The sequence below is a fragment of the Phodopus roborovskii genome, unplaced genomic scaffold (genome assembly GCF_943737965.1).
Source record: "Phodopus roborovskii unplaced genomic scaffold, PHOROB, whole genome shotgun sequence".
Lineage (NCBI taxonomy): Eukaryota > Metazoa > Chordata > Mammalia > Rodentia > Cricetidae > Phodopus > Phodopus roborovskii.
Genome location: NW_026125675.1, coordinates 2,622,450 through 2,644,474, shown reverse-complemented (window position 1 = coordinate 2,644,474; position 22,025 = coordinate 2,622,450). Strand labels below are relative to the sequence as shown.

Below are 22,025 nucleotides of genomic sequence, written 5' to 3'. Positions count from 1 at the left end.
ATTGTTTTCCTAGATGTGTTCCTCCAGGACTGCCTGTGTAGTTGATAAAGCTGCACACACCACCAAACATCCCCCATTCACATGAGTATACTGAATAGGATACACAATAGCAAACCCTAGCCCTCTGTGTGAGGCATCTATCCAGCTCTAACTTGGTCAGTGGAACAGACCGTCATCAAGGAAGTCTGCACAGGCCTGGCCAAGGATGCCTTCTGGACCCTGGTCCATGCCCTCTGGACCCTGATAGGGTACCTCCATTCATGGCAGGGACATGAAGTACCTCTGAGTATGCTACGGGACCATAGATTGACGGCCCTCCCTCTTAGATGCCAACACAGCAATGGTTCACTCTGTGGCTCCAGGACGTAGCCCAAATAGCCTTGTCCTTTATCCCCAGCTGCAGCAGCAGCAGCAGCAGCAGCAGCAGCAGCAGCATCTTAGTGTTCAACCTTCATGGTTGCTTGGTCACCCTTCTTCCACACCTAAGAGGACCTCACAGTCCCTCATAACCTGAATGCCTTCAAGCAGGAAGCACAATTGGGCAGACAACCCCGACCAAGTGGGAAAAGCTCTACCTCTGAAAGCACTCACAGCTTCAGTGAGAGTGTAAATACATTTCTTCCACATGACAAATGGTGAGCTTGTGTGCTGGGCTCCAAACAGAGGGTGCTGCTGTGACAGATGTTTTCTATATGCCCACCCTGCTTGTGCAGCACAGTAATCGAGGGCTGTGATGATCTTACGCTTTCAGTTACACTAATCAGTATCACTAGGCCGTGCCAGCTGAAGAACACTGAATTATGTGTGTATGAGGATGTTGTGGGTCCAGGGGTGGGGCAGTTGGACGGAACCATCATAGAAGGGTCCTAACAAGTCAGGGTGTTGGGGATGGTGGCCAGTCAGCTTGCGTAGGTTTTCTGAATACCCAAGTGGCACCACCTATCCATCCACTCCTGCTGCTGGGCTGAGATTCCTGAAGCCTCAGGCTTGTTGGGATCAGTGTCAGTCATGGGTGGGGCAGCTTGGAGGAAACCTATATTGGAGGGCCCCATTAGTACAAGCCCCGCGAAAGAGCTGTGTGAGAGAGCTATACGTTTTGGGTTCTCAGAGACACCCCTCCCCCCGCGAGTCTGAGCAGACTGCCAGTTTAGTGGAAACCAATCCTCGCGAGATCTTGCTTGCACATGCGCAGTGGACCTCACGTGCTGTTCCCTGTTTAAAAAAAAAAAAAACGGTGCATTTGGCACAAAGACTTCCTTTTCTCTGCTGAGGGTTAGTGGCAGGGGTTGGATTGCTGGGAGGAAAGCCAGAGTAGTCATGCAGGACCCTGATGAGGGCCTAGTTGGGAGAGCAGTGGCTGAAGAAGGTGACGAGAATGGGCAGCAGAGTCCTCAAGCTCCTGAAGCCCAGGCTACCTCTCAAAGTCTGGCAATCGAAGGTGACCGTGGCAACTTCCCTCGGAGTGGCCCACACGATTCCAGTATCCCAGCTGCTCCTGGTAGCCCGGCTGCTCCTGGTAGCCAAGCTGCTCCAGGCAGCCCCAGCTCGGGGAGCCCTGTAGGGTCCGGAGCAGCCGCTGAAGAGGCAGCTGTCGTTCCCCACAGCGAACAGCCACCACTTGTCCCTGGACCTAGCGGAGATACTGCATCGACAACTGGAAATCGACTCCTGGAGTTGTATCCTTTCCTAAGAGACAAGGGCTACGGGAACATGGGGGGCTAAAATGCCCATGGCATGGAAGGCTTTTGGGGCACGGGCACGGTGCACAGCTAACTAGAAAAGGTCAGATGGCTGTAGTCAGTGCAGCGGTTGGCATCCAGACAGGACGAGGAGACTCCTTGCCTGAGAGGGTTGAAGGGTATAGAAGAAAACCCAAATCACTAGGGAGGTGGGAGGTGACTGGGCTCTGGTGGCAGGAGTGCTCATTGCCAGACAGGCCTAGGAAGTTTATCCAGGCAAAGGGTAACTAAGTAGTGGATGGTGCCTTAACTTTATCTCCTCCCAGCTCTGTAACAGTGCCTTTCAGGTCTGCAGTGGAGGCAGACATGGCCCGCAGGTCCCTGGTCGCCAATGCCCGTCGCCAGCAAGTGATGGTTCAGCAGGAGTTCACTGTGAACGACAGTATCTTGTCTGTGTCAGTATTCCAAGAGTGTGGAGTACGGGTGGCCTCAGGGTTGGAAGGCAATGTGCACTCTAGGGTTGTCTTAATGGAGACACTGGTGGCAGGCATGATGTGGTGGACCTGAACAGATTCCTTCATCATTTCCTTGACAGTGTCTGTTGTTCTTTTGCTATAATTATTGCCTAAGAAACACAAACACGAGTCTCACTGCCCACGTGGAGTTTACTGGTAGAGGGGAGAGAAAGGAGGGGTAGCTGGTGGCCAACAGAAAGCAGGAGAGAGAGAACAGAGAAAAAGAGAAGGGGGAAGAGAGCAAGGGACCGGGGGGGGGGGAGGAGAGAGAGAGCGCTTGGAGAGCTTGCTTTAAAAGAAAAACTTGGGCATGCGTAACTGAGTCCCCTGTGCAGCCAGGTAAAGCTTGAGCAGCCACTTAAGTCATGAGGTAGAGAAGAAAGGGCCTTAAGCATCCTGCCCATTATCAGGGGGCAGGGTCAGCGAACTGCTGGTTCCCAACATTCCCACCTCTTATTGTTATTAAAAAGGTGGGGGTTGGGCATGGCAGGTTTGGGAATAAGGACGTTGAGTTCAAGACTGCTTCCTGCTGACTTGGAGTGGTGATCGTCTTTGGGGGATCCGAGAAGGCTGGTGGTGCTGCCACATCCTGGTAGCTGGTTGTTTCATCGCAGTCCTGACAGTATGGAACTCTGTCTTTTTGAGACCCGGCAAGATGTTAACAGAAGAGAGGACAAGGTTGAGTTTAGTAAAAAAAAAAAAAAAAAAAAAAGTTTCTTTCTTAGCTCCTGGTACTTGAGGGAAGAATTGTATGATGAGGGAGGAGTTCCCGAGGTGAAGGAAGGGAGTCCTGGGACCAGGGAAGGGTTGAATATTTATTTGGAGTGAATCTGGCCTGTTTGGATGGGGCCAATTCGGTTCCTTGGAACTTAAAAGATCACATGTACAAATATATTAAAAAGGACTGGGTAAAAATAAGAAAAAACCGAGTGTGAAGCCATGTGTAACAGAGTCAGTGAAAAAAGAAATTAGAGACAAAGAATAAAAGGCAAAGGTAAATGAATGACAGGTTCTGTCGGCGGCAGAAGCTGGCTAGATGGTCCCTCTGCCTAGGTGGCTGGTGTAGCAGAGGGAAGAACCATGGGGGGTGAGGCTGGGCCACATGGTCAAGATGGCGGCTGCCATAAACACATTCCCAACCTCTGGCAGAAGTCATAAAGTATTGAGATATAATTTTGTTGGCATTTTTCTCCCCATGAGTGAGGCAGAAGGATTTGTGAAACTAACAGGACACCCGAGTCCAAGGGGTACAATATCCAAAAAGACCACCGTAGGTCTGAGAAATGTATGTACCAGTCTAAGGGCAGTGCTAGGGTATAAAACCCGAGAGACCCCTTGTGGGTCTGAGAAACGAATGCGTAAGTGGTGCTAGGCCTAGCACAAAATCTGAAAACCTCATTCCTGGGGGAAAATGAAAAACTCTCAGAGTATCTTCAGCATATGCTGCCTCAGCCCAGCCCACTGTGAGCCACTGGCATCTGCACAGAGAAGAAACTAAGCAGCAGAGCAGCAGAGAGGACAAACAAGAGCGAGACATTTCAACAGGAGTATAAGTTGCCTAGTGAGACAGGACACTTCTAGGCGGAGAGAGGTTCCCGCCCTGAGACAGGCTGCAGCTGCGGCAGGCGGGAGAGTTTTAGCGCGTGGAGGGAAGAGAACAGAAACAAGTTTAGGGAAAGAGATTGTTTAGCAGAGAGATAGAAAAAACTCCTTCCATCTACCTGTTTGCTGGCAGTAATTGTGTGGCCAATTTGAGTTATTTTCTAGGGGATATCTAGACTGGTTTATTTCCCATGGGTGAAGTAAAATCTGGCCAATCATTTTTGGAACTCATCAGCCCAAGAATGTGGCCAAGGGCAAAGGGCCCGATAAGGACTCAGCAGTCCGAAGGCAGGAAGGCTTGAAGCCAGAATCTTAACTCACCAGTGGGAAATATCCCAGACCCCAAGAAAACGAGTTACAATGAAAAAAGGGTACCTTACCAAATTGTAGCCGGTGTGGGATGGTATTTCCAGAGAACGGGTGGATGGAACTGGACTGCTGCTTCGTAATCAGGGTCCCCGAATGTCTCAGACTGGCCATCCAACAGTAGGCGGCCGCCGAGTACTCGAGGAGTGCCTGACCGAGTCACGGCACCAATGTTGTTCTTTTGCTGCAGCTATTGCCTATGAAACAAAACACGAGACTCAGCGCCCACGTGGAGTTTATTGATAGAGGAGAGAGAAGGGGGGGGGGTAGCTGGTGGCCAACCGAAAGCAGGGGAGAGAGATAGAAGAAAGAGAGAGCAAGAGGCAGAGCAAGAGAAAGGCGCGCTTGGCGCGCTTGTTTTAAAAGGGAAACTTGCGGGCATGCATAACTGAGTCCCCTGGCAGACAGGTAAGTCATGAAGTAGTAGTAGAGAAGACATGGCCATGAGCATCCCGCCCATCATCAGGGGTCAGGGTCAGCAGACTGCTGGGTTCCAACAGTGTCTCTTTAAATTTTAGTAGGTGGACTACTGAAGACCCTGTCCTCTTCCGCATTTCCATCAACAACTTTCTTGACCAGCTCTCCCTGGTGATGAGAAACATCCAGCGCCTGGAGTTTGTGGCTGTTGTCAAACGAGGAAGAGGAAGAAGTCGGGAATCCTAATATGTTACTGGATACAAGAAAAGTCAGAGGCGTTTTATGTTTTGAGTAATTGTTATTTTGCCTTTAAAAGTTCAGTATTTCAATACTGTATGCTATGTATTAATCTCATGGTTGGGTTGCTGAAGGAATGGGTGTTTACATATTACTGAACAAAATAAAAATTAGCAATTTCTTTTCATCTGATTTTACTTTTGACTACGCCAAAAACTGCCATGTTTTCGCATCTGTGTGCTTCTGTGGAGAAGTTCTGGAACTTAAATGTTTGAGTAGTCCAAAACAATTAAAGACAATTTAGGAAATGGAAGAAAAATTCAATTACTTAAGTATAGTCATACAATAAAAATGCTGGAAATGTTTTTGAAGTGCAGGTGTTTGTATATGTACATGTTCATGTTGTGAGGGTCACCTGTGTGCACATGCATGTGTCTGTGTATATATACATATGTATGTTCTGCATGTGGAGGACAGATGCCATCCAGGAATGTCTATTCATGAGTCCTGTATACCTTGTTGTTTTATTTATATATATATATATATTTTACTTTCAATATGGATTCACAGTGATTAAGGCATTCCAATTTGCTTAGACTGACTGGGCAGTAGGCTATAGGGATCTGCCTGTCTTAATCTTTCTAGCTCTGGCAAGACAAAGTATTGCCACCCACTCCTGCTTTTTATGTCCGTACTAGGAATTGAATAAACATCTTCATACTTAAGCATCAAGAACTTAACGAAACTGACCCATCTCCCTAGATCCAACACATTTTTGGAGTAAGAAAGTTGGGAGCTACGTTTGTAGCATGCTAGAGGTTCTGGGTCGCAAGTATTATAAAAAGTAAGAGTATCTTTTAGTAATTTTTTTCATATATTATGTACACGAATGGAACTATAATATACTAAGGGTGCTGTATCGTTTTCAAGGCATATTTCTTTAAAATATTGTCTTTTCCACTTTCTAAAACTACAATTAAAAAGCACAACAGTGCATAGTGTTTGCAAGTTATTTTCCCTATAACAACTAAAACTATGCATGACTACTTTGAAAGACTTTAGTTTGCAGAGCAAGGATGTAGGAGAGGGGCAGAAGAATAGCTCTTGCAAGCAGAATATAGAAAATCACAAAGAATGGATGTTGACATGGGTGGAAAGATCAGGGATTATGAGAACAAGAAAGGTTACTATGGTGATGGGGCTAGTGGTTATAGGCTAGGCTGATCTTGCTAAGTAGGGCTAGTTACTGAATCATCAGACCTTTGTGGAATAACTGAAGGCTCTAAATGTATAGCCAAGGGGAAGCCAGAGTATGAAAGACTTTAGAAACAAAGATAGAAAGTTTCTCACAGGTCTTGGCCCACAACAAGGAAATGGGCCCCCAACCCTGGGACAAATGGTTCCAGATGACCAGCCCTGTCTGGGTCACACCTGGCCAATGGACAGTCTGGGGTCTTTCCAAGTCGTTCTGTGGTTTTTCCTTTGAAGAAGAACAGGTCACACCTGGGTGATCTCTCAAGCATGAGATCATACTTTGTAATCAATCACCTTGTGCCCCATGCGTGTGTGCTGATTTGCAGTTTGTCTGTATAAAAAGGAGCCTGAACCCTCTGAGGTGTGTGCTGCTTTCCCCGAGATTGCTGTCACCCGAGTGTGCGCTCGTGCAATAAACACCTCTTGCTTGTTGCATCTCCTGGTTTTGGTGTTTGTGTCGCGGGGCTCTCCCATCGGCCCATCAGGACCCCCGAATTAGGGTCTTACAACTTCTTTTCTTAAACTAGATTCTGACAGGGGTGCCTACTAAGTTAAGTATTTATCCATTTATTTCTTAATCTCCTGCATCTGCAGAAAGAGACTCTCCTAAATGTACCTTCCCACAAAAATAGAAGTTCCGTATACTGACCACCAACGGGATGTCCACTTGCTAAAATTTACAATGGACATCATGCGAGATGGCAAGAAAGTAGAAACACCAGAGTGGGATATTTCTGGCTCCCGGACCTCCTTTCAGATTAGCGTGGAGCAGCACTGAGGTAATTGGTTGTGCGTGTGAAGTAGTGCCTAGCTGTGTACAAACAGCCCGCATGCAAGAATCTTGCTAAGGTCACTCATCAGTTCCCGTGACTGTGTTTTGTTTTGTGTTTTTGTTTGTTTGTTTGGCCAGAGCCAGTCCTCTCGAGGTCCTGTTTTCACAAGTGCTCTGTGGGCCTCGCCTCACGTGGTGCATTGAGGGGAAAGGGGCGGGGTTTGGCAGAGGCGCCACCTCAGTCCTTCCCAGAACCGGCAGGGGGCGTTAGTGTCGGTGGTGGGCTCTGAGACGCCCTGAGCAGCCATGAAAGACCCCGGCAGCAGTGCGGGTGACCCACCGAGCAGCAGAGAAGACCAGAGTAGCCTCCCAAACTCTGGTGCCCAGGACAGCGGAGGTGGTACCGAGAGAGATGAGGGCAATGCCAGAGTGCCGAATGGTCCCGACTGCTCTGGAATCCCCCAAGGTTGTGAGGGCACAGAAGAGGATGGCACGTTGGTGGAGAAAGCTGCCCTTGTGGAGAAGCCACCACATGATCCGGAGCAAGAGGGAGAAAGCGAGGGAAGCCAATTCCTGGAGTTGTATCCTTTCTGACGTCTGTGACAGCAGCTGAGGTGGCCTAGACGGCCACAGAGAGTGCTGGGGGGGGGGCAGCATGGGGACGTCTTGAGAAAGTGGTGGAGGAGGAATGGGGGAATCAAGGGCCCTGGAGAAGGCAGTCTGTGGGGAGAGCAGCCAGAGACAACAAGACGAAGTCACCTTAACGGCATCCACACCAGTGAGCTCACGGTGCCTTTCCTGTCCTTCATGGATGCAGAGATTGCGCGCTTGTACCTGACCCGGGAAGAGGAGTCCCTGGAAGGAGCAGTTCACCGGGAGCTCAGAGTGACTGGCAGTGACCTTATGATGTAAGTTCTAGAAGGGGAGGGGCCTGCTAGGGGGCAGTTGGCAGCCGTTCCTGTCTCTGCCTGAGGAGCCCACCCCATTGTACACTGGCAGACACCTTAAGAGTCACTGTAAGGAGGGGACGTGGTGAGCTGGGCCTGTAGGCGCCTGGCAGGGAGACTGAGGGAGTCCTGGAAGGACTGGGTCCACTGGCTCCAGGGGAGGAGGCATGGAGGACGAGTGGGCCGATGGGGGGGGAGCAGTCAATGGCTCTAGGGTGACTTTTCCTCTCCCCCCTCACTTTTAGTCGAGTGACTTCTGAAAACTCCAGCCTCCTCCACAGTTGTGTCTCCTCCCTGCTCAGCCAGCTCTCTACAGTGGTGACTGCCCTGAGGTTCTTTGTGCCTGAGTTCTTCAAGCCTCACCAGGAATAGAGAGGGCTTGGGCTCTCAGCATGCATCCTCCTGCCCCAGCCACTGCACCCTTCCCTAGGGCAAAGACTCCCACAACCTTTGCTTTACTGGGGAGGAGAGGGGAGGGGAGGGGGTGGTGGTGGTAATTGTTTCTCTGTGCTTTCCCTAGGGTGGCTAAGTGTTTGCCAACGTTCAAAATAGAATAAAGCTGGGAGACAGGTCTGGGTCTGTGTCTCTGTCCATCTATTGCTAGTCCAGGTTTCCTCATCATCAACCCTCTGTTGCAGGAGAGAGACTGGGATTCAGATGCTCAAGGACGGCAAGGTGATTGCAGGCGGGTTAGGAAATGTGCAATCAGCTGGGTCCTGTCACTGACTGTTAGCTCCCACCAGCACTCTGATAAAATATTTACACTCTTTCTTCTGTATGCATGTGTACTAAAATATCCTCTTCCTTAACCTCCGTTTTCAAAAATACAACCTGATACTTGCTTCCTTTAAATATTTTTCTGTCTAGTGTTTATTGGTTGCTTTTTTTTAAACTTTCTTTCATTTCTTAATATTATGAGGCACAGCAACGAAAATTTATCAACACATTAAAAAGAAAATGAAAGCAATTTACATTAAGTTATTTTACCTTGTGAGATTTAGGAAAATGCTACTACTACTTGAACTCTTCTGGTCGTTCGAGACAGGGTTTCTCTCTGTAGCTTTGGAGCCTGTAGCCCTTGTAGGCCAGGCTGGTCTTGCCTGTGCCTCCCAAGTGCCAGGATTAAAGGCGTGTGCTGCCACCGCCTGGCTTGCTTGAACTCTTCAAAAGGCTGTTTGACTGGGCTGGAGAGATGGCTCAGAGAGCTTCTCTTCCAGAAGACCCAGAGCCAATTCCCAGCGCCCACATGGAAGCTCACACCTGACTGTAATTCCAGTTCCAAAGGATCTGGCACCTTCACACACACATCCGTGCAGGCAAAACACCAATGCACACAAAGTAAATAAAGAAATTAACTGTTTAAAAAGGGCTCTTTCTAATTCCCCCCCCCCTTTGGTAGCCTTATCAAAGTCTGAGAATTTCAGAATGCTATGTTCCAGTGAGAGCTGGCCAGGTTAACAGAGCTACTAATAACCTGGGACACTGAACTGTCTTGTAAATAAGAAACAAACAGGACGACATACGAAAAGAACCAGAATCTTTCCATGTTAACAATAAATAGCAGTTTGGGACACAAAAAGGCATTTGGTTGGTCCCCTGAAGATAAGATAATAAATGGTTATGCTTTCCTGGAGGGCCAAGGAAGGAAAGAGAGAATCCGGTGGTATTGGTTGAGCAGGAGACTCTCACTGCTGATTCTAGTGGCCACAGGCTGTGCCTAGATCAACTTGCAAATGTTTGAGAAATACAGGAAAACCACGTAACCGACAGTAGCTTGGCCTTACACGCTTCCCTCAATGGCAAACACTCGACCCTAACTTGGCTCTCTCTCTTCACGATAAAGTGAAAGTCCGTGGCCACAGAATTAGAGATCATGAATGGAACATCCTGCGTTAGTTGTCGTTTTAAAATGTCTAAAGGAAACACGGGGTGCTGGAGAGACTGTTCAATGGTTAAGAGCACTGGCTACTCTTCCAGAGGGTCTGGGTAAAATTCCCAGCATCCATATGGTGGCTTATAGCCACCTGTAACTCCAGCTCCATGGGATCTCACACCCTCTCCCTATTTTGGCCTCTGACCCTGAGACCCAGGCAGTGTGGGTCCCAGAAACCTGGCAGGAATGGAGAGGGAATGGAGAAATAACAGGTGCGTGCACAGAAATGCTGTGAACAGGTGGGCCATGCACACTCTGATGGAGCTGCAACAACTATGTAACAACCAGGAACCTCAGCATGTTGATATTAGGTACGACACAAGATGTAGGAGCTAGCCAATCTCTGTAGGAGGTGTCTGTAGGTAAGCAGTGTCAGACTGAAAACATCCAGGAGGAGGAAGCTGCAGTTGCTGGTTTTTATACACACCGATCGAACAATCATTCTTTCCTGCTTGGTGCATGCACACTGTCAACATTTGCACTTGGACTAGAGGAAAACTTTGCCACACCTCTCTGAAACCCACCCTGAAAAGTCCATGGATTGGCCCCGAACCTGGCTCCCCCCTCCGGCCGCCCTCCCTCCCCCGTGTCCTGTCCACAGTGAGAGGGCTCCTAGTGCTCTGATACACACCTCCCACGCCCACGCCCACCCCTATCAAGAGCCTGCCCTCCCCCCACCCTGTGCCATACCATGCCCACTGTCCCACAGCTCTGGTTGAGCACAGGAGCAGAGGGAGGCTCCAACAATCCAGCCACCTTCGGGGAACTCCCTGGAGCTGCTCTCAGCACATTAGACCCACCTGTCCACGCCGGGCCATCCAGATTCTCTGTCTGCCTGATCTCTGACCTCCACTGCCAGTCCTCTGCCTGGAGCTCTGGGCCCAGGCGGGAGATCCGCTTAGCCCCATGGGACCATCCTGAGTTCCCCCTGCCTGCTGGATCTTTGACCCCCATTGCCAGGCCCTTGCCTGAGGAGAGACCTCCTAGAGAGCTTTGACCACCCAGAGCTACAAAAATCAAACTTCTGACCTTCCTAAGCCCACCAGGGCAGTGGCAGAGACAGAGACAGACAGACAGACAGAGAGAGAGAGAGAGAGAGAGAGAGAGAGAGAGAGAGAGAGAGAGAGAGAGAGAGAGACCCCGCCTGCACGCACTGGAAGAAGCTATGGGAAGACGGCAGTACAAGAAAACACCTAACAATTCTTTTATTATCATTATTTTTAAAGATTTTCACCAGGGTGTAGCAACACACGCCTTTAGTCCCAGCACTCAGGAGGCAGAGAAAGGCAGATCTCTGTGAGTTCGAGGCCAGCCTGGTCTACAGTGTGAGTGCCAGGACAGCCAGGGATACATAGAGAGACCTTGTCTGTCTGTTTGTCTGTCTGCCTGCCTGCCTGCCTGTTTGTTTTTGTTTTCTTTTTGTTCAGCTCATTTATTTTTATTTTATGTGTATGAGCGTTTTGTCTCTATGTATGCATTTTGTGCATGCTTGACACTCTTGGTATGTGGGGATACTCTGAGTAAATGTGTAAGAAAAGATGAAGTCCGGAGTGGATGTGCATTGTTTGACATTGCAAGGCATGTAAATGACACAGTGCCTCAGACCCATGAAAATAGCAAAGCCTTCCCCACAGGGTGGGTTTCAGAGAGGTGTGGCAAAGTTTTCCTCTAGTCCAAGTGCAAATGTTGACAGTGTGCATGCACCAAGCAGGAAAGAATGATTGTTCGATCGGTGTGTATAAAAACCAGCAACTGCAGCTTCCTCCTCCTGGATGTTTTCAGTCTGACACTGCTTACCTACAGACACCTCCTACAGAGATTGGCTAGCTCCTACATCTTGTGTCGTACCTAATATCAACATGCTGAGGTTCCTGGTTGTTACATAGTTGTTGCAGCTCCATCAGAGTGTGCATGGCCCACCTGTTCACAGCATTTCTGTGCACGCACCTGTTATTTCTCCATTCCCTCTCCATTCCTGCCAGGTTTCTGGGACCCACACTGCCTGGGTCTCAGGGTCAGAGGCCAAAATAGGGAGAGGGTGTGAGATCCCATGGAGCTGGAGTTACAGGTGGCTATAAGCCACCATATGGATGCTGGGAATTTTACCCAGACCCTCTGGAAGAGTAGCCAGTGCTCTTAACCATTGAACAGTCTCTCCAGCACCCCGTGTTTCCTTTAGACATTTTAAAACGACAACTAACGCAGGATGTTCCATTCATGATCTCTAATTCTGTGGCCACGGACTTTCACTTTATCGTGAAGAGAGAGAGCCAAGTTAGGGTCGAGTGTTTGCCATTGAGGGAAGCGTGTAAGGCCAAGCTACTGTCGGTTACGTGGTTTTCCTGTATTTCTCAAACATTTGCAAGTTGATCTAGGCACAGCCTGTGGCCACTAGAATCAGCAGTGAGAGTCTCCTGCTCAACCAATACCACCGGATTCTCTCTTTCCTTCCTTGGCCCTCCAGGAAAGCATAACCATTTATTATCTTATCTTCAGGGGACCAACCAAATGCCTTTTTGTGTCCCAAACTGCTATTTATTGTTAACATGGAAAGATTCTGGTTCTTTTCGTATGTCGTCCTGTTTGTTTCTTATTTACAAGACAGTTCAGTGTCCCAGGTTATTAGTAGCTCTGTTAACCTGGCCAGCTCTCACTGGAACATAGCATTCTGAAATTCTCAGACTTTGATAAGGCTACCAAAGGGGGGGGAATTAGAAAGAGCCCTTTTTAAACAGTTAATTTCTTTATTTACTTTGTGTGCATTGGTGTTTTGCCTGCACGGATGTGTGTGTGAAGGTGCCAGATCCTTTGGAACTGGAATTACAGTCAGGTGTGAGCTTCCATGTGGGCGCTGGGAATTGGCTCTGGGTCTTCTGGAAGAGAAGCTCTCTGAGCCATCTCTCCAGCCCAGTCAAACAGCCTTTTGAAGAGTTCAAGCAAGCCAGGCGGTGGCAGCACACGCCTTTAATCCTGGCACTTGGGAGGCACAGGCAAGACCAGCCTGGCCTACAAGGGCTACAGGCTCCAAAGCTACAGAGAGAAACCCTGTCTCGAACGACCAGAAGAGTTCAAGTAGTAGTAGCATTTTCCTAAATCTCACAAGGTAAAATAACTTAATGTAAATTGCTTTCATTTTCTTTTTAATGTGTTGATAAATTTTCGTTGCTGTGCCTCATAATATTAAGAAATGAAAGAAAGTTTAAAAAAAAGCAACCAATAAACACTAGACAGAAAAATATTTAAAGGAAGCAAGTATCAGGTTGTATTTTTGAAAACGGAGGTTAAGGAAGAGGATATTTTAGTACACATGCATACAGAAGAAAGAGTGTAAATATTTTATCAGAGTGCTGGTGGGAGCTAACAGTCAGTGACAGGACCCAGCTGATTGCACATTTCCTAACCCGCCTGCAATCACCTTGCCGTCCTTGAGCATCTGAATCCCAGTCTCTCTCCTGCAACAGAGGGTTGATGATGAGGAAACCTGGACTAGCAATAGATGGACAGAGACACAGACCCAGACCTGTCTCCCAGCTTTATTCTATTTTGAACGTTGGCAAACACTTAGCCACCCTAGGGAAAGCACAGAGAAACAATTACCACCACCACCCCCTCCCCCTCCCCCTCTCCTCCCCAGTAAAGCAAAGGTTGTGGGAGTCTTTGCCCTAGGGAAGGGTGCAGTGGCTGGGGCAGGAGGATGCATGCTGAGAGCCCAAGCCCTCTCTATTCCTGGTGAGGCTTGAAGAACTCAGGCACAAAGAACCTCAGGGCAGTCACCACTGTAGAGAGCTGGCTGAGCAGGGAGGAGACACAACTGTGGAGGAGGCTGGAGTTTTCAGAAGTCACTCGACTAAAAGTGAGGGGGAGAGGAAAAGTCACCCTAGAGCCATTGACTGCTCCCCCCCCATCGGCCCACTCGTCCTCCATGCCTCCTCCCCTGGAGCCAGTGGACCCAGTCCTTCCAGGACTCCCTCAGTCTCCCTGCCAGGCGCCTACAGGCCCAGCTCACCACGTCCCCTCCTTACAGTGACTCTTAAGGTGTCTGCCAGTGTACAATGGGGTGGGCTCCTCAGGCAGAGACAGGAACGGCTGCCAACTGCCCCCTAGCAGGCCCCTCCCCTTCTAGAACTTACATCATAAGGTCACTGCCAGTCACTCTGAGCTCCCGGTGAACTGCTCCTTCCAGGGACTCCTCTTCCCGGGTCAGGTACAAGCGCGCAATCTCTGCATCCATGAAGGACAGGAAAGGCACCGTGAGCTCACTGGTGTGGATGCCGTTAAGGTGACTTCGTCTTGTTGTCTCTGGCTGCTCTCCCCACAGACTGCCTTCTCCAGGGCCCTTGATTCCCCCATTCCTCCTCCACCACTTTCTCAAGACGTCCCCATGCTGCCCCCCCCAGCACTCTCTGTGGCCGTCTAGGCCACCTCAGCTGCTGTCACAGACGTCAGAAAGGATACAACTCCAGGAATTGGCTTCCCTCGCTTTCTCCCTCTTGCTCCGGATCATGTGGTGGCTTCTCCACAAGGGCAGCTTTCTCCACCAACGTGCCATCCTCTTCTGTGCCCTCACAACCTTGGGGGATTCCAGAGCAGTCGGGACCATTCGGCACTCTGGCATTGCCCTCATCTCTCTCGGTACCACCTCCGCTGTCCTGGGCACCAGAGTTTGGGAGGCTACTCTGGTCTTCTCTGCTGCTCGGTGGGTCACCCGCACTGCTGCCGGGGTCTTTCATGGCTGCTCAGGGCGTCTCAGAGCCCACCACCGACACTAACGCCCCCTGCCGGTTCTGGGAAGGACTGAGGTGGCGCCTCTGCCAAACCCCCGCCCCTTTCCCCCTCAATGCACCACGTGAGGCGAGGCCCACAGAGCACTTGTGAAAACAGGACCTCGAGAGGACTGGCTCTGGCCAAACAAACAAACAAAAACACAAAACAAAACACAGTCACGGGAACTGATGAGTGACCTTAGCAAGATTCTTGCATGCGGGCTGTTTGTACACAGCTAGGCACTACTTCACACGCACAACCAATTACCTCAGTGCTGCTCCACGCTAATCTGAAAGGAGGTCCGGGAGCCAGAAATATCCCACTCTGGTGTTTCTACTTTCTTGCCATCTCGCATGATGTCCATTGTAAATTTTAGCAAGTGGACATCCCGTTGGTGGTCAGTATACGGAACTTCTATTTTTGTGGGAAGGTACATTTAGGAGAGTCTCTTTCTGCAGATGCAGGAGATTAAGAAATAAATGGATAAATACTTAACTTAGTAGGCACCCCTGTCAGAATCTAGTTTAAGAAAAGAAGTTGTAAGACCCTAATTCGGGGGTCCTGATGGGCCGATGGGAGAGCCCCGCGACACAAACACCAAAACCAGGAGATGCAACAAGCAAGAGGTGTTTATTGCACGAGCGCACACTCGGGTGACAGCAATCTCGGGGAAAGCAGCACACACCTCAGAGGGTTCAGGCTCCTTTTTATACAGACAAACTGCAAATCAGCACACACGCATGGGGCACAAGGTGATTGATTACAAAGTATGATCTCATGCTTGAGAGATCACCCAGGTGTGACCTGTTCTTCTTCAAAGGAAAAACCACAGAACGACTTGGAAAGACCCCAGACTGTCCATTGGCCAGGTGTGACCCAGACAGGGGCTGGTCATCTGGAACCATTTGTCCCAGGGTTGGGGGCCCATTTCCTTGTTGTGGGCCAAGACCTGTGAGAAACTTTCTATCTTTGTTTCTAAAGTCTTTCATACTCTGGCTTCCCCTTGGCTATACATTTAGAGCCTTCAGTTATTCCACAAAGGTCTGATGATTCAGTAACTAGCCCTACTTAGCAAGATCAGCCTAGCCTATAACCACTAGCCCCATCACCATAGTAACCTTTCTTGTTCTCATAATCCCTGATCTTTCCACCCATGTCAACATCCATTCTTTGTGATTTTCTATATTCTGCTTGCAAGAGCTATTCTTCTGCCCCTCTCCTACATCCTTGCTCTGCAAACTAAAGTCTTTCAAAGTAGTCATGCATAGTTTTAGTTGTTATAGGGAAAATAACTTGCAAACACTATGCACTGTTGTGCTTTTTAATTGTAGTTTTAGAAAGTGGAAAAGACAATATTTTAAAGAAATATGCCTTGAAAACGATACAGCACCCTTAGTATATTATAGTTCCATTCGTGTACATAATATATGAAAAAAATTACTAAAAGATACTCTTACTTTTTATAATACTTGCGACCCAGAACCTCTAGCATGCTACAAACGTAGCTCCCAACTTTCTTACTCCAAAAATGTGTTGGATCTAGGGAGATGGGTCAGTTTCGTTAAGTTCTTGATGCTTAAGTATGAAGATGTTTATTCAATTCCTAGTACGGACATAAAAAGCAGGAGTGGGTGGCAATACTTTGTCTTGCCAGAGCTAGAAAGATTAAGACAGGCAGATCCCTATAGCCTACTGCCCAGTCAGTCTAAGCAAATTGGAATGCCTTAATCACTGTGAATCCATATTGAAAGTAAAATATATATATATATATAAATAAAACAACAAGGTATACAGGACTCATGAATAGACATTCCTGGATGGCATCTGTCCTCCACATGCAGAACATACATATGTATATATACACAGACACATGCATGTGCACACAGGTGACCCTCACAACATGAACATGTACATATACAAACACCTGCACTTCAAAAACATTTCCAGCATTTTTATTGTATGACTATACTTAAGTAATTGAATTTTTCTTCCATTTCCTAAATTGTCTTTAATTGTTTTGGACTACTCAAACATTTAAGTTCCAGAACTTCTCCACAGAAGCACACAGATGCGAAAACATGGCAGTTTTTGGCGTAGTCAAAAGTAAAATCAGATGAAAAGAAATTGCTAATTTTTATTTTGTTCAGTAATATGTAAACACCCATTCCTTCAGCAACCCAACCATGAGATTAATACATAGCATACAGTATTGAAATACTGAACTTTTAAAGGCAAAATAACAATTACTCAAAACATAAAACGCCTCTGACTTTTCTTGTATCCAGTAACATATTAGGATTCCCGACTTCTTCCTCTTCCTCGTTTGACAACAGCCACAAACTCCAGGCGCTGGATGTTTCTCATCACCAGGGAGAGCTGGTCAAGAAAGTTGTTGATGGAAATGCGGAAGAGGACAGGGTCTTCAGTAGTCCACCTACTAAAATTTAAAGAGACACTGTTGGAACCCAGCAGTCTGCTGACCCTGACCCCTGATGATGGGCGGGATGCTCATGGCCATGTCTTCTCTACTACTACTTCATGACTTACCTGTCTGCCAGGGGACTCAGTTATGCATGCCCGCAAGTTTCCCTTTTAAAACAAGCGCGCCAAGCGCGCCTTTCTCTTGCTCTGCCTCTTGCTCTCTCTTTCTTCTATCTCTCTCCCCTGCTTTCGGTTGGCCACCAGCTACCCCCCCCCTTCTCTCTCCTCTATCAATAAACTCCACGTGGGCGCTGAGTCTCGTGTTTTGTTTCATAGGCAATAGCTGCAGCAAAAGAACAACATTGGTGCCGTGACTCGGTCAGGCACTCCTCGAGTACTCGGCGGCCGCCTACTGTTGGATGGCCAGTCTGAGACATTCGGGGACCCTGATTACGAAGCAGCAGTCCAGTTCCATCCACCCGTTCTCTGGAAATACCATCCCACACCGGCTACAATTTGGTAAGGTACCCTTTTTTCATTGTAACTCGTTTTCTTGGGGTCTGGGATATTTCCCACTGGTGAGTTAAGATTCTGGCTTCAAGCCTTCCTGCCTTCGGACTGCTGAGTCCTTATCGGGCCTTTGCCCTTGGCCACATTCTTGGGCTGATGAGTTCCAAAAATGATTGGCCAGATTTTACTTCACCCATGGGAAATAAACCAGTCTAGATATCCCCTAGAAAATAACTCAAATTGGCCACACAATTACTGCCAGCAAACAGGTAGATGGAAGGAGTTTTTTCTATCTCTCTGCTAAACAATCTCTTTCCCTAAACTTGTTTCTGTTCTCTTCCCTCCACGCGCTAAAACTCTCCCGCCTGCCGCAGCTGCAGCCTGTCTCAGGGCGGGAACCTCTCTCCGCCTAGAAGTGTCCTGTCTCACTAGGCAACTTATACTCCTGTTGAAATGTCTCGCTCTTGTTTGTCCTCTCTGCTGCTCTGCTGCTTAGTTTCTTCTCTGTGCAGATGCCAGTGGCTCACAGTGGGCTGGGCTGAGGCAGCATATGCTGAAGATACTCTGAGAGTTTTTCATTTTCCCCCAGGAATGAGGTTTTCAGATTTTGTGCTAGGCCTAGCACCACTTACGCATTCGTTTCTCAGACCCACAAGGGGTCTCTCGGGTTTTATACCCTAGCACTGCCCTTAGACTGGTACATACATTTCTCAGACCTACGGTGGTCTTTTTGGATATTGTACCCCTTGGACTCGGGTGTCCTGTTAGTTTCACAAATCCTTCTGCCTCACTCATGGGGAGAAAAATGCCAACAAAATTATATCTCAATACTTTATGACTTCTGCCAGAGGTTGGGAATGTGTTTATGGCAGCCGCCATCTTGACCATGTGGCCCAGCCTCACCCCCCATGGTTCTTCCCTCTGCTACACCAGCCACCTAGGCAGAGGGACCATCTAGCCAGCTTCTGCCGCCGACAGAACCTGTCATTCATTTACCTTTGCCTTTTATTCTTTGTCTCTAATTTCTTTTTTCACTGACTCTGTTACACATGGCTTCACACTCGGTTTTTTCTTATTTTTACCCAGTCCTTTTTAATATATTTGTACATGTGATCTTTTAAGTTCCAAGGAACCGAATTGGCCCCATCCAAACAGGCCAGATTCACTCCAAATAAATATTCAACCCTTCCCTGGTCCCAGGACTCCCTTCCTTCACCTCGGAACTCCTCCCTCATCATACAATTCTTCCCTCAAGTACCAGGAGCTAAGAAAGAAACTTTTTTTTTTTTTTTTTTTTTTACTAAACTCAACCTTGTCCTCTCTTCTGTTAACATCTTGCCGGGTCTCAAAAAGACAGAGTTCCATACTGTCAGGACTGCGATGAAACAACCAGCTACCAGGATGTGGCAGCACCACCAGCCTTCTCGGATCCCCCAAAGACGATCACCACTCCAAGTCAGCAGGAAGCAGTCTTGAACTCAACGTCCTTATTCCCAAACCTGCCATGCCCAACCCCCACCTTTTTAATAACAATAAGAGGTGGGAATGTTGGGAACCAGCAGTTCGCTGACCCTGCCCCCTGATAATGGGCAGGATGCTTAAGGCCCTTTCTTCTCTACCTCATGACTTAAGTGGCTGCTCAAGCTTTACCTGGCTGCACAGGGGACTCAGTTACGCATGCCCAAGTTTTTCTTTTAAAGCAAGCTCTCCAAGCGCTTCTCCCCCCCCCCCCCCCCCCGGTCCCTTGCTCTCTTCCCCCCTTCTCTTTTTCTCTGTTCTCTCTCTCCTGCTTTCTGTTGGCCACCAGCTACCCCTCCTTTCTCTCCCCTCTACCAGTAAACTCCACGTGGGCAGTGAGACTCGTGTTTGTGTTTCTTAGGCAATAATTATAGCAAAAGAACAACAGACACTGTCAAGGAAATGATGAAGGAATCTGTTCAGGTCCACCACATCATGCCTGCCACCAGTGTCTCCATTAAGACAACCCTAGAGTGCACATTGCCTTCCAACCCTGAGGCCACCCGTACTCCACACTCTTGGAATACTGACACAGACAAGATACTGTCGTTCACAGTGAACTCCTGCTGAACCATCACTTGCTGGCGACGGGCATTGGCGACCAGGGACCTGCGGGCCATGTCTGCCTCCACTGCAGACCTGAAAGGCACTGTTACAGAGCTGGGAGGAGATAAAGTTAAGGCACCATCCACTACTTAGTTACCCTTTGCCTGGATAAACTTCCTAGGCCTGTCTGGCAATGAGCACTCCTGCCACCAGAGCCCAGTCACCTCCCACCTCCCTAGTGATTTGGGTTTTCTTCTATACCCTTCAACCCTCTCAGGCAAGGAGTCTCCTCGTCCTGTCTGGATGCCAACCGCTGCACTGACTACAGCCATCTGACCTTTTCTAGTTAGCTGTGCACCGTGCCCGTGCCCCAAAAGCCTTCCATGCCATGGGCATTTTAGCCCCCCATGTTCCCGTAGCCCTTGTCTCTTAGGAAAGGATACAACTCCAGGAGTCGATTTCCAGTTGTCGATGCAGTATCTCCGCTAGGTCCAGGGACAAGTGGTGGCTGTTCGCTGTGGGGGAACGACAGCTGCCTCTTCAGCGGCTGCTCCGGACCCTACAGGGCTCCCCGAGCTGGGGCTGCCTGGAGCAGCTTGGCTACCAGGAGCAGCCGGGCTACCAGGAGCAGCTGGGATACTGGAATCGTGTGGGCCACTCCGAGGGAAGTTGCCACGGTCACCTTCGATTGCCAGACTTTGAGAGGTAGCCTGGGCTTCAGGAGCTTGAGGACTCTGCTGCCCATTCTCGTCACCTTCTTCAGCCACTGCTCTCCCAACTAGGCCCTCATCAGGGTCCTGCATGACTACTCTGGCTTTCCTCCCAGCAATCCAACCCCTGCCACTAACCCTCAGCAGAGAAAAGGAAGTCTTTGTGCCAAATGCACCGTTTTTTTTTTTTTTAAACAGGGAACAGCACGTGAGGTCCACTGCGCATGTGCAAGCAAGATCTCGCGAGGATTGGTTTCCACTAAACTGGCAGTCTGCTCAGACTCGCGGGGGAGGGGTGTCTCTGAGAACCCAAAACGTATAGCTCTCTCACACAGCTCTTTCGCGGGGCTTGTACTAATGGGGCCCTCCAATATAGGTTTCCTCCAAGCTGCCCCACCCATGACTGACACTGATCCCAACAAGCCTGAGGCTTCAGGAATCTCAGCCCAGCAGCAGGAGTGGATGGATAGGTGGTGCCACTTGGGTATTCAGAAAACCTACGCAAGCTGACTGGCCACCATCCCCAACACCCTGACTTGTTAGGACCCTTCTATGATGGTTCCGTCCAACTGCCCCACCCCCTGGACCCACAACATCCTCATACACACATAATTCAGTGTTCTTCAGCTGGCACGGCCTAGTGATACTGATTAGTGTAACTGAAAGCGTAAGATCATCACAGCCCTCGATTACTGTGCTGCACAAGCAGGGTGGGCATATAGAAAACATCTGTCACAGCAGCACCCTCTGTTTGGAGCCCAGCACACAAGCTCACCATTTGTCATGTGGAAGAAATGTATTTACACTCTCACTGAAGCTGTGAGTGCTTTCAGAGGTAGAGCTTTTCCCACTTGGTCGGGGTTGTCTGCCCAATTGTGCTTCCTGCTTGAAGGCATTCAGGTTATGAGGGACTGTGAGGTCCTCTTAGGTGTGGAAGAAGGGTGACCAAGCAACCATGAAGGTTGAACACTAAGATGCTGCTGCTGCTGCTGCTGCTGCTGCTGCTGCTGCAGCTGGGGATAAAGGACAAGGCTATTTGGGCTACGTCCTGGAGCCACAGAGTGAACCATTGCTGTGTTGGCATCTAAGAGGGAGGGCCGTCAATCTATGGTCCCGTAGCATACTCAGAGGTACTTCATGTCCCTGCCATGAATGGAGGTACCCTATCAGGGTCCAGAGGGCATGGACCAGGGTCCAGAAGGCATCCTTGGCCAGGCCTGTGCAGACTTCCTTGATGACGGTCTGTTCCACTGACCAAGTTAGAGCTGGATAGATGCCTCACACAGAGGGCTAGGGTTTGCTATTGTGTATCCTATTCAGTATACTCATGTGAATGGGGGATGTTTGGTGGTGTGTGCAGCTTTATCAACTACACAGGCAGTCCTGGAGGAACACATCTAGGAAAACAATGGGAAAACAGCCAGCTGGGTGTTGGTGCATTGGGGTTGAGGCCTCAGACTTTGGCAGTGCCAAATTTGGGGCAGAAACCTGATTGCAGCTCTGGAGTATCCAGGTGTTGTGTGAGAATGTTTCTGGGGACATGTGAATAAATGTCTTCTACCATATAGGGAATGGACACTCCCCAAAGTAAGGATACCACAAAAATCCAACTTGGTGAACCTACAAGTTATTTTATTGGGGTTAGTTATAGCAACACAAACGACTCAAAGATAGTTGCAACGCCAAAGCACACCCCAGAATTGGTGACCTCTGGAAACCTGAAATGTACTACATAATGTAAAGTCAGCTTAATAAGTTAGGAAGTGCCTCTTTCAGGTTGCTCAGATGGTCTGAGCTTCTTCCAAGGAGCTTAGCAGAATTCTCTTCTTTGTGG

The 22,025-nt window shown here is 48.8% G+C and overlaps 2 protein-coding genes across 2 annotated transcripts; one reads left to right on the top strand and one right to left on the bottom strand.

Annotated features, from left to right (window-relative positions):
• The first annotated feature begins 1,315 nt into the window (after positions 1–1,315).
• On the top strand, positions 1,316–4,850 carry LOC127217398 (EKC/KEOPS complex subunit LAGE3). Its single transcript, XM_051178385.1, has 3 exons — positions 1,316–1,676; positions 2,006–2,134; positions 4,681–4,850. Exons 1-3 carry the CDS (start codon positions 1,318–1,320, stop codon positions 4,823–4,825), a joined length of 633 nt encoding a protein of 210 aa, XP_051034342.1. The 5' UTR covers positions 1,316–1,317; the 3' UTR covers positions 4,826–4,850.
• An 11,903-nt stretch (positions 4,851–16,753) lies between these two features.
• On the bottom strand, positions 16,754–20,286 carry LOC127217397 (EKC/KEOPS complex subunit LAGE3-like). The gene is given in 4 exon segments (XM_051178384.1): positions 16,754–16,923; positions 19,467–19,595; positions 19,925–20,004; positions 20,006–20,286. Coding segments are annotated over 4 exon segments (633 nt in total). The 5' UTR covers positions 20,285–20,286; the 3' UTR covers positions 16,754–16,778.
• Between the last annotated feature and the right edge of the window lie 1,739 nt (positions 20,287–22,025).